The 12,129-nt window shown below is 51.4% G+C and overlaps 1 protein-coding gene across 1 annotated transcript in view; it reads left to right on the plus strand.

Annotated features, from left to right (window-relative positions):
- The window catches only part of CCDC22 (coiled-coil domain containing 22), a 13,286-nt gene continuing 1,157 nt past the window's right edge, over positions 1 to 12,129 (plus strand). The window contains exons 1-14 of the mRNA XM_030305002.1: positions 1 to 181; positions 1,284 to 1,461; positions 6,337 to 6,469; positions 7,235 to 7,341; positions 7,485 to 7,551; positions 7,660 to 7,838; positions 9,382 to 9,576; positions 10,119 to 10,181; positions 10,266 to 10,385; positions 10,930 to 11,049; positions 11,140 to 11,256; positions 11,364 to 11,465; positions 11,551 to 11,658; positions 11,936 to 12,031. Coding sequence (XP_030160862.1) covers positions 132 to 181; positions 1,284 to 1,461; positions 6,337 to 6,469; positions 7,235 to 7,341; positions 7,485 to 7,551; positions 7,660 to 7,838; positions 9,382 to 9,576; positions 10,119 to 10,181; positions 10,266 to 10,385; positions 10,930 to 11,049; positions 11,140 to 11,256; positions 11,364 to 11,465; positions 11,551 to 11,658; positions 11,936 to 12,031 — 1,635 coding nt within the window. The 5' untranslated portion in view covers positions 1 to 131. The remainder of the gene's footprint in view (positions 182 to 1,283; positions 1,462 to 6,336; positions 6,470 to 7,234; positions 7,342 to 7,484; positions 7,552 to 7,659; positions 7,839 to 9,381; positions 9,577 to 10,118; positions 10,182 to 10,265; positions 10,386 to 10,929; positions 11,050 to 11,139; positions 11,257 to 11,363; positions 11,466 to 11,550; positions 11,659 to 11,935; positions 12,032 to 12,129) is intronic.

Here is a 12,129-nt window from a genome sequence, read left to right on the forward strand (position 1 = left end):
ACTTCCCGTCTGTCCCCGCGCAGCCTGTGACACTCCTTGGACCGCGAGTGCCGAGCGGGGTTTCTACAGCCGCGCCTCTCTTGCTCGGACCCGGCCCTGGACCCGGCCTCAGACTCGAACACGGCTCCATCATGGAGGAGGCGGACCGAATCCTCATCCATTCCCTTCGCCAGGCCGGCACGTAAGGACACAGCCCCCGCCCACCCCTAAATACCCACATCCGGGGCTACAAAACTCTGTACCCAGTCACCCGGGAACCTTAAAACCCTGGACGTTGATATCCAGGGTTCCAACTTCCAGGACCCTAAGACACCCCTGGTCCCTTTCACAGACACATACGTGCGCGCGCGTGGGCGCGCGCGCGCACACACACACACACACACGACACACACGCAGGCACTGTGACATCAGGGGCTTCCCAAACCCTTTGACCCCGACACTTGGTAAACACTAAACTCCAGGATCCAGACATCTCGAGACCTTAAAACCTTGGAACCTCAAGACCCAGTACCCTGAAATCTGTGGATCTTGACATCAATACCTTGGGACCCTGATACTGGGAAAATCTAAGCCACCTGTATTTTGAGTACGAGGGAATTTAAACACCCAGGACCCTGACACTCAAAAACCCTGGGCCTGGATACTTGGGAACCTTCAAACCCTGTTCCCCAACACCTGGGCTTTTTAAATCCCCAGATCCTAAAATCTGGCGATCTCAACACTTAGTGACCCTGACGCACAAGGACTTCTGTATTCGAGGCCCCTAAAACCCCAGGGTGCCAATATCTAGGGAGCCTTATGTCTGGATTGCTTGAAACTAGAAGGTCTTATTATCCAGGGATCTTGACATCTAGGGACCCTGACGTTTGGAAGTCCTGAAAACCCGGGCCTCCCAATATCTAGTCTCAAAACTCCAGGAGCTCAATATCTAGGGGCCCCTGACATGCAGGGAACATGATACCTGGGAATCCAGAAACCCAGAGAGCATGCCGCCTGGGTCCCTTGCCCTTCCCAGACCCCAGAAATTTAAGACTTTTAATCATAAGGAAATTTGAGATTTTTTTGAATTCAGATCCCTTCCGTCCACCATTAGGACCTAAGGACTTCCTCAGTTCTTAGTTTTCTAAGTGGAAGTCGCAGTCACCAACACCTAGGACCTGTTTGAAATGTGGCCATCCTCCCTACTCCCACCTGATACTAATGCTTCCAGAAGGCAGCAGGGCCCAGCATGATCCCCGTTTCCTGGCTACTTCCTACACCGAGCCTGCTCCCTTCTTTTTCAGGGCAGTTCCTCCAGATGTGCAGACCCTGCGAGCCTTCACCACTGAGTTGGTTGTAGAAGCTGTGGTCCGTTGTCTGCGTGTGATCAATCCTGCTGTGGGCTCTGGCCTCAGTCCCCTGCTGCCTCTGGCCATGTCCGCCCGGTTCCGCCTGGCCATGAGCCTGGCTCAGGCCTGCATGGTGAGTGCCCTCCTCCCAATACACACAGCCTCTTCCTTCCTCCTTCACAAAGTTACTAAGTTCCTTTGAAACTCTTGCCTTTCCTCTCTGACACCTCCTCTGGTGGCTTAGTGTTCATTAGTGGTTAAGGATGTTGGGTCTATGGTCAAACCGTCCAAGTTGCTCAGACCCTCACTATACCGCTTGTGAACTGTTTTACCGTAACCCTTCTGGGCTTCAGTTTCCTTATTTGTGAAACTGAGATGATAAAAGTAGAGTCCTTATGGGCATTAAATGAGTTGATCTAGTTTGTGATGCTTAGCACCAAGAGGCTCTGAGTAATGTCATTTCTCCTAGCTTGCTGGCTCTGCGACTTTGGGTTAGTCTCTTAATATCTTTGGGCTTCAGTTTCCTCACTTGCAAAATGGACGTAAGAATTGTACCCACCACATAGGGTTGCTATGAGCATTAAAAATGAGCTGATATGTAAAAAGCTGGATATAATAAGCTTTGTGCAAGTGGTTTTACTCTTCTTAGATAGACCTGATCTGGCTGCTTGCATCCCAGCAACCTATGGCTTTTAATGAATGTAAACATGGCCAAACAGACCTAGTATATGGTGGTAGGGTGAAAATTTCCATTTAGCCTCTGGGGACAGGGTGGTCAAGTTTCTTGAGTTTGTACCTTGCTTACGTAGTGTCTATCTCTTAACAGTAGGCTGTGGGGCTCTGCCCTTCCCTTAGATCTCAGGTTCACTTTGCTCTTGGGGGTTCTCAGGTTCTTCTCTCTTGGGCCCTTGGTGCCCTCTTAAGCCCGGCAATCTATCCCCTGGCCTGGAGCTGTTTTCTCGAGGATGACACTTTTTAAGGGAGAAGTTCTGTTCTCTTAGACCAAGGACAGTACACAGTGATGTTGAGGAGGAGTTGGGGATCTGGCTTCCCCCGTTTCTCTGTTCCTCTCTTCTGTTTGTGTGGCCTCTCACTGGATCTGGTGTTGGCTTACCTGCGCTTACACTCTCTCTAGCGTGGGACAGAGAGTGTGGCCAAGAGGGACCCTCGATTGGCCCCAGAACCTCCGTTTGCCTGCAGTAGGCAGAAAAGGTCTCTTCTAACCCAGCTGGATGCTTCCATGTTCGGCTGTCTGCCTCTTCGTGTGCCCCATGCCTGGAACCACTTTCTGCCACTCAGCCACCTCCATAGTTTGGTGTCTATCACTTCACACACCTGACTCCTGGAATGAGTTTCTATATCAGTCACAACTCTTTGATTGCAGGTGTCGGAAAGAACCCAAAGTAAGGTAGCTTAAAAGCCAGTGGTTTTCACACTCTTTTGACTGTGACCTTATGTTGTGACCTAATACACACACATGCAGGTAATAACGATGTTTTCTGAGTGTATGCCCTGTGTTGGGCACTGTGGTGACATGATGTTAACTTACTTAATTCTTGCGACAACTTTCAGAAGTAGATACCATTGATATCCCTTTTTTCAGATGAGGAAAGCAAAGCACCAAGAAATTAAGTGATTTGCCTGAGGTCACAAGGTTGGGAAGAGGCAAAACTTGGATTTGGATCCAGGAAGTCTGCTTTCAGAGCCCATGCAGCTCCAGACCAACAGCAACTCTGGCAGAGAAAAAGGCTTTCTGGGCCGGTGTCTCAGTCCTCACCCAGAACCCCGATGGGGCCTTTGATCTCTTAAGACAGACACATAGGGAAAGTACTATCAGCCCCATTTTACAGCTAGGAAACTTGAGTTTCCAAGTGGTTAAATAACTGGCCCAAGGCTTTATAGCCAGTAAGTAGCAGTGGATGGATTTTAACTCTGATCTTTTTATACCAAAGCCTGGAAAATTATTTCTAAAATAAAAATAAAAATTCCTAAAAAATTATTGTTTTGAGTAGGTCATTTTATTAGACAGGGTCCAGTCTGGAGATAGAAACCCCAGCAGTAGTTGGAACAGGGAAATTTTGATATAAAGAATTGTTAACCAAGGGGCGCCTGGGTGGCTCAGTTGGTTAAGTGTCCGACTTCAGCTGGAGTCATGATCTCACGGTTTGTGGGTTTGAGCCCTGTGTCAGGCTGTGTGCTGACTCTTAGAGCCTGAAGCCTGCTTTGGATTCTGTGTCTCCCTCTGCCCCTCCCCTGCTCATTCTCTGTCTCTCTCTGTCTGTCAAAAATAAATAAACGTTAAAAAAATTTTTTTAAAGAAGTGTTAACCAAGTAAAAGGTGGTTAGCTATTGAAGGGGTAAAAGGGATCTCCAAGGTATGACAGAAGGAACATGATACCTGGCTGAGGCTCCCATTCCAGACTGTTCACCCCATTACCCTGCCTGTCTGCTATAAGGGAGTTACTTTGTTGGTTTCTTGTGTGTCTTTCTGGTTCTTCTTCTTTTTTTTTTAATACAGATATAAGCAAATGTGAATATACTTCTTTCCCCTTTCTTTTTCATTTCTTTCTTTCTTTTCGTATTAAAGAGATTTTAATTGCCCAGTTTCTGGTTATAAGCAATGGTTCATGACTCATACTAAAAGTCCTTTCCACCTAACTTAATAACTGTCTAAGGTACATAACAAACCATGAAGCAAGTCGAGAGCATATTTCTTTGAAATAGTCTAAAACACCTGTATCAGAAAGTGATCCACTCGGAGCATTTTATTTAACATGATTAGACAGCCTGTCCTTCCTTTTCGTGGCATTTCATATTCTCTGTTTCCTGGTGGTTTTTCTCCAGAGAGCACATCTATATACTCTGCAGAGTCTGGAAGGGAAAAAGCAAAACCAAAAGCCTGCTTCCTGGTTTGAAGCTGGGGAGAAAAGGCCCTCTTATAACTGTCAGGAGGGTCGACTTGAGGTCATCTTTGAACCACGTGAAGTTTTTTTTTCAGAGCCCTTCACTTTCCAGGTCTCTGCCCCTTTTTATTTCTTCTTTAGCAGCTTTTTCGTTAGTTTGGCTGTTGTGTTGAGGAAAGTCTCTATGAGTTACTGGCGCTACGTTGTAAATTAATCAAGTGTGTTGTTTTGTTAGACTTTGCCAAATTACCCTCCCTGGGCTTTGTTTAATTTTGGTCTTCCCAACAGCAGTGTAGGAGAGAGCACCTGTTTCTCCACAGCCTTGTCCACCGATTTTTGCCTGTTCAGTAGGTGAAGAATGGCATCTCAGTATAGTTTTTCTCCTTAGCTTTGTACTTTGACAAACTTTCAAATTTAAAGAAAAACAAAAGTGGAATGATAACCCCTGTATAACCCTTGTATACCCTTCTCCTAGTTTCCTATAGTGTTAACATTTTGCTCCATTCTTGTCTCTGTATATAGATGCGCGCGCGCGCGCACACACACACACACACACACACACTTTTTTTTGCTGAGCCATTTGAAAGTGGAAGACAGCATGACACTAAAATTTTCAGCATGCCTCTCCTAAGTAGAAGGATATTTGCCAGCATAACCACAATGTTGTGATCACACCCGTGAAATGTAATATTGATAGTATATATTAGTATTGACAGTATATATTAGAATACCAGTATCTAATACCTAGTACGTGGCCAAATATCCCCCGTTGTCCCCAAAAATATCCTTTGTAGCGTTTTTTTTTTTTAACCTGTAGAATCTAATCGAGGATCACATATTTTATTTCACTGTTGCGTCTCTAATCAGACACATCCTACAGTCCTCCCTTGTTTTTGTTTCTTTGTTTCTTTTGTGATGAGGAATGTTTCTGAAGAGTCTAAGCCAGCTTTTGGATGGAATGCCCTATGATTTGAGTTGGTCAGAGTGTTTTCTGATGATTAGATGCAGGTTTTGGGCAGGAACACTGCCAGAGCAATGGGGGCTCCCTCCCAGCGTGCACCTGGAGAAGAGAACATCAGGTGGTCCTGGGTCGGTGATGCTTGTGTGAGATCTCTCAATGTGCTTTCAGTTTGTGTCTTTCTTATAAGCAAGGTTGGATATATTTGCCTATGTTTAAGGGCCATTTTCATTTCTTTTTCTGTGAACTGCCTGTTCCTATCTTTTGCCAACTTTTCTCTTGTATTACCAGTCTTTTATTGCTTCAGGTTTTTGTTTTCTTTTTTTGAGATTTATGTATAGAGAGAAAGCATGAGTCAGGGAGAGGGGCAGAGGGAAAGGGAGGGAGAATCCCAAGCAGAGCCCGATGTGGGGCTCGATGCCATGACCTGGGGATCATGACCTGAGCCAAAACCAAGAGTCAGATGCTCAACCCACTGAACCACCCAGGCCCCTGCTTGTTTACTCTTAATATACTAGGTCGATTTATTCTTTGTGTGTGATAGGAACTCCAAATATTTTTTTTCCATCTTGTCATCACTGTTTGACTTTGTAATTATATTCTTTAAATTTTTTGTTTCGGACACGAGGGTGGTTCAGTTGGTTAAATGTCTGACTCTTGATTTCAGCTCAGGTCATGAACTTGTGATTCATGAGTTCAAGCTCCTCATCAGGCTCTGCACTGGCAGCAAGGAGCCTTCTTGGGATTTTCTTTCACCCTCTCTCTCTCTTCCCCTCCCCTGCTCTTGTTCTCTCTCTTTCCTTCCCTCTCTCTCTCTCTCTCTCTCTTTCTCTCTCAAAAACAAATAAATAAACATTAAAAACTTTTGTTTCTTTTCATGTATTCAGAAATATTCATTTTCTCTTTTATGGCCTCTGGATTTTGGCTCATAGTTAGGCCAGAGCTTTAATCTTATTTCTTGCTCTCTGTAGCATTGACTATAATCACTCTGTGGCTTCCCCCAGAGGTCTGGAAGCCTTGGGGAGCCAAGGGGAAGTTCAGAGAGTAGTGGTTGGTGAGAGAGTGGGAGCGTTTGTGGTCTAGGCCCAGGGCTCCCAGGGCAGGAGGATTCTGGCTGCCTAATAGAGGCTACCTCCCCAACCCCCAGGACCTGGGCTATCCGCTGGAGCTTGGCTATCAGAACTTCCTCTACCCCAGTGAGCCTGATCTCCGGGATCTACTTCTCTTCTTGGCTGAGCGTCTGCCCTCCGATGCCTCTGAGGATGCAGATCAGCCTGCAGGTATGGGGTGCCCAGGGCGTGGTGGGGTGAAGAAGAGTGTGGCAGAGGGGCCGAGAGAGGTGGACGTGGTAAAAAGGTTGGGGGTGTGTGTGGGATGTGTCTTTGGGAGAGCTGGGTAGGAGAGGACGATTGGGGCTGGGGGAGGGGAGGTGGTGCAGGGGGAAGGGGGTCTGGGCTTGGGCTGCCCCAGGTGGGGAGTTTGTTCTGGGAGGGTCCTCTCTGCCTCACCCCCTCCTTGCCCCCCCCCCTGCCAACCACATGGGCCTCCTTGGTGCTTCTCAGCCACTCCAGGCATCAGGGCCTTTGTATTTGCCAGATTATTCTTCCCCTGGATATCCTCCTGGTTCACCCCCTTACCTTTTAGAGGTTTTGTTCACATGTCCCCTTGGGGAGGCCCTCCTCAGACTGCCTTGTTTAAAATGACATGCTCCTCTCTGCAGTCTTTACCCTCCTCTTGGATCACCATCCGACAGTTTTCTGTATCGTACTCCTGACCTTTGTCATGTTCTCCTCTACCAGCATGCTGGTTCCATGAGGGCAGGGATGTTTATCAGCTTGTTCACTGAAGGATCCCAAGAGTCTAGAACAGTGACTGGTCCATAGTAGGTGCTCAGTAAGTGTTGAATGGCCAAGTGTGAGAACCACAGCTAGACAGATCTGCATCTCTGGGACGGGGTCAGGGAGCCACGGCTGCTTTCCTGGCATATGCATTTTTGGAGCTGTGGCACTGTCACCTGATTGATACTCCTTCCCCACTCTTCATAGGTGACTCAGCTATCCTTCTCCGGGCCATCGGGAGCCAAATCCGGGACCAGCTGGCCCTGCCCTGGGTCCCTCCCCTCCTTCGCACTCCCAAGCTACAGCACCTCCAGGTGGGATCCCCCCCAACTCATATCGATGTTGCTCATCCCTAGCTTGCCCCCCCACCCCAGGGGGCTCAGGTTTTTGACCCCCCCTCCCACCAGTGCCCCTATCACAGTTCATCATGGAGGCTCTGATTCTGCTCTCCCACCAGGGCTCTGCCTCCCAGAAGCCTTTCCACACTACCAGGCTGGCCATGTCTGAGTTGAGTTCCAGAGGAGGTAAGTGTAAAGCTGCAGAGAGGGGCTGGAGAGAAGGGTAGAGGTGGGCCTGACCCTATGGCCAGGTGGCCAGGCAGGAGGGCTAGCTGACTATGTTCCTGCCTCCAGAGTCCCGGGAGTTCCAGGCGAGTCCTCTGCTGCTACCAGCCCCCAGCCAGGTGCCCCAGCCCACTGGGAGGGTGGCCTCACTCCTCGAATGCCATGCCATCCAGCTCTGCCAGCACATGGGCCGGGACCACCCTGGGGATGAGGACTGGGTCCACCGGGCAGCACGCCATCCCACCCAGGTACTGCCCGATGCTTGGCTCCCCACTGCCAGGGCTCCTGCTCATGGCTGCTTCCTGCTGCTCCCGTCTCAGCTTCCCTTGGTCCTCTGCCCCCTCCTTTCCCCACTTTGTCCTTCATCATCCCCCCTCTGCATGCATGCACCTCCCTGGCTCCTCCCCTGAGAGAACACTGGAGCCAGAAAGACTGTGGGCCTCGGACAAGTCAGTATCCCTCCCCAGAGCCTTGGTTTCCAATTCTGAGATACAGGAGCTGATAGTACCCCCCGCCCCCCCAGCTCAGGCTAGTGCTTGACTGAACCACGTGTAGGCTCCCAACAACCAGAATGGTCAGGACTTGCCCCCTTCCTTCCTGTTTCTACTACCTTTTTCCCACCCCTGAGTGTCTCATTCTTTCTCTGTCTCTGCCACTGTCACCAATACTCATTTTTTTCTGTCCCTAGATCTCTTCACTGTCTTTTCTGGTCACTGTCTTTCTTGTTCGGTGGCTTTGCCACCCCTCCTTCCCACCCTTCTGTCTGTCTCCTCATGTCTGTACTGCGTCTCTCCCCTTCCCGTCTGTTCACCTCTGTAACTGTCTGTTCTGTTTGCCCCCTGCCTCCCCCACTGCCACTTGTTCCATCTTTACTTCTGTCCATCTTTTTGAAACTTACAGAGATTTTCGAACACAGAAATAGAATATTCTAATGAATCTTATGGAGCTGTAATCCACCTTCAATTATAAGCGTCTCACCAATCTTTCTTCATCTGTTCTCCCCTGATTTTTTTTCACTATTATTTTATTTTAAGAAAATGTTTATTTATTTTGAGAGAGTGAGTGAGAGCATGGGTGCAGGGCAGAGAGAGAGAGAGAGAGAGGGAATATATCCCAAGCAGGCTCCACACTCAGTGCAGAGCCCGACACAAGGCTCGATCTCATGACCAGGAGATCACGATCTGAGCTGATATCAAGAGTCAGTTGCTTAACTGACTGAGCCACCCAGGTGCCCCCTTTCAGTATTATTTTAAAGCAAATCCCAGTATTCATGCCATTTCAACTCTAAATACTGCAGTATACATCTCTTAACTCATAAGGGCATTCACTTTTTAAAGTAACCACTGGGTCTTTTTCACACTGAGTAACATTAACAATGATCTTTTAATACTGTCACTGAGTTTGTAATCAGATTTCCTCAGTTGTCTCAAAACTACCTCTGTCCCCCACCCCATTCCAATCTGCGTCTATCTGCTTCTCTGCCCAGCACCTCTGGCTCTCTGTCTCTGCTCTGTCCCCACATAGCCTTTAATGTTCCTCTCTTATTTGGGAGCTACTGATTTGCTCTTCTGGTGTGGAGAGAAGTGTGGCTGTGAGGAGAAGACCCTGTCCTTGGGGAGCTCCCAGACCGGTGGGTCAGGAGAGGGGGACTGGGCCCCCTCGGTGGGAGAGGCTACTGGGTGGCCATGACTGGTTGGTAGCACTTTGTCAGGCAGCTCCCTGGAGGAGACAGGACCTTGGGTGCCTAGTGGGCCTCTACGCCCTCCTGTCTGCCCTGCCATCTGTTTCCAGGAGGACACACGGGCTCAGCGGCAGCGGCTACAGAAGCACCTGGCTGAGCATCTGCGCCACACCTGGGGCCGGCCAGGGGCCCCTCCACAAGCCCGAGACCTGGGGGAGCTGCTGCAGGCCTGGGGTGCTGGAGCCAGGACTGGTGCTTCCAAGGGCTCCCGCTTCACACACTCAGAGAAGTTCACCTTCCATCCCGTGAGTGTGTCTCAATGGACACCGGCGTGCTGACGGGGCCGAGGCAGGCTCACAGGGTTGCTCTGTGTACAGACAGCACACTTTGTCCACACAGGTTTCTGTGTTCCCACTGGGCATGCCCTCTCCGCACTGGGGTGGATACCCAGAGGGGTCCCCTGGGTTCTCAGGGGCTTCAGTGGAGAGAGGGTGGAGGGAAGGAGACCATGTAAGGGTGTTGGAGTGCTCTTTGTGCAAACCCCAGCTTCCCCCAGACAGTCTCCTCTGGAGATATCTTCTGTCCTTTACCCAGAAGGGTGCTGATCCTTCTCATGGGCAGGTGGGTGGGAGCTGTCAGGGTCAGGGAGGTTTCTTTATGAGCAAATGCTTCCAGCCTGTGGTCTCAGAGAGTGCCTGGGTCCTTATACACTCAGTCTGACAGCTGTCGGTGGTTGAGTGGACATGAGGATGGTGCAGGGAGGGCACTTGGAGGGGGTGCTAAGGCTGGGTTGGGAGGGGCAGGGCCTTTCCTCAACAGTCAGGATACTCCCTTCTCACTCCCCCAGGAGCCTGAGGCCCAGGCAGCCCAGGTGTCTGATGTGCCGGCCACCTCCCAGCGGCCTGAACAGGTAAGCGGAGCAGTGGCGGGGGTTCTGGGCCCTTGCCTGCCTGCTGGGCCCGACACCCCCATCCAATTGGCCTGTGCCTCCCAGGACACACGGGCAGCTCAAGAGCAGGAGCTGGAGTCTCTTCGGGAACAACTGGAGGGAGTGAAGCATAACATTGAAGAGGTTGAAGCCAACATGAAGACCCTGGGAATCAGCCTCGTGCAGGTGGGAGGTGGGGGTGGGTCACAGTGGGGCCTAGAGGGACTTGAAGGGGCTGAGAGGAGTCTGTAGGGGTCTGCAGATGTTAGAAGGGTTCACAGGTGATCTTGGGGACCTGTGGGCTCTTGATGATTCAGGAAAACCAGTGGGGGTGAGAGAGGGATGTAGGGTCGGGGGGTTGGACCTATGGGGTTGGGTCACCTGTGGGCATCAGTCAGGCCATGTGTGTGTCTATGAGAATCAGGAGGGGTGCAAGCATCTGTGGGCATCTGTGTGGGCATGACGGATCTGTGTGGGCAGGGGCTGGTGGGCCTTGTCAGGGTTCCTGGGGGTCATTGTGGACGTCGAGGGGTCAGAGGGGACTATGGGTGTCTCTCACCGCTTGTAGGTTTCTGTGGCAATCAGGACGGGCCAGGGGGCCAATAGAGGGTAGAGGGATGTGTTGTCATCTGTGGGGGCTCAGGCTAGGCTAGGGCTTTCCAGGCTCAGTGGGGGATGTGGTGTGTGGCTGGGCTCCTGCAATGACGGCAGTGGGGGTCACGGGTGCCAGGTGGAGACCGAGTGTCGGCAGAGCGAGCTGAGCACGGCGGAGCGTGAGCAGGCCCTGCGCTTGAAGAGCCGGGCTGTGGAGCTGCTGCCTGACGGTGCTGCCAACCTCGCCAAGCTGCAGGTGGGGCTGGTGCCATGGCTGGGTGGGAGGGTTGGAGTCGGAAGGGTCCAGCCTGTGTGACGGGTATCCCCTACCACCACCCCCACCTAGCTCGTGGTAGAGAGTAGTGCCCAGCGGGTGATCCACTTGGCGGGTCAGTGGGAAAAGCACCGGGTCCCTCTCCTGGCTGAGTACCGCCACCTCCGAAAGCTCCAGGACTGCAGAGAGGTAGGTTGTGGGGTCCTGGGCTGTATGTGGGGGGCAGGTTCAGTCCCTCCCTAGGGGGCCATCCCTGTGCTCTGCTCACTGTCCCTCTGCCCATGGGGTCCTGGCAGCTGGAATCTTCTCGGCGGCTGGCAGAGATCCAGGAACTGCACCAGAGTGTACGGGCAGCTGCCGAAGAGGCCCGCAGGAAGGAGGAGGTCTATAAGCAGCTGGTAAGGCCTGCATGGGGAGCCCTGGGTGGTTCGGAGTGGGTGGGGGTGGGGGTCCCAGGGGAATGTCTGCTGTGTCCCCACCTAGGTATCAGAGCTGGAGACCCTGCCTCGAGACGTGTCCCGGCTGGCCTATACCCAGCGCATCTTGGAGATTGTGGGCAACATCCGAAAGCAGAAGGAAGAGATCACTAAGGTGCACCATCATGGCTGTGGAAGGTTGGGGCACACGGGCAGGCACGCCCAAGGGGCAGATGTGTGTAGCATGGCCACATGGACACCCCACTCCCTCCGAAAGGCAGAGCTGTGTAGCCATACCCCAACACAGAGCGGTCCTACCCAGTCCACTCCAGCCACACCCGATGCAGTGACTCACACCCTGTCTGGATGTGAGAGCATGCTCACAAATGCCCTCAGCTGGCCGGCTAGTCTGTGCCAGACATGGGCTTATTGGCTACACTGTTCTCCACCAGATCTTATCGGACACAAAGGAACTTCAGAAGGAAATCAACTCCTTGTCTGGGAAGCTGGACCGGACATTTGCAGTGACTGATGAGCTTGTTTTCAAGGTGTGGGACAGGCTGGGCCAGGTGGAGGGGTGGGGGGCGGTGCTAGGCTACTGCCTGCCTGTCTGCTCATAGGTTGGCTTGGGCCTAGGCCCTGTGTG

This window comes from Lynx canadensis, chromosome X (genome assembly GCF_007474595.2).
Source record: "Lynx canadensis isolate LIC74 chromosome X, mLynCan4.pri.v2, whole genome shotgun sequence".
NCBI lineage: Eukaryota > Metazoa > Chordata > Mammalia > Carnivora > Felidae > Lynx > Lynx canadensis.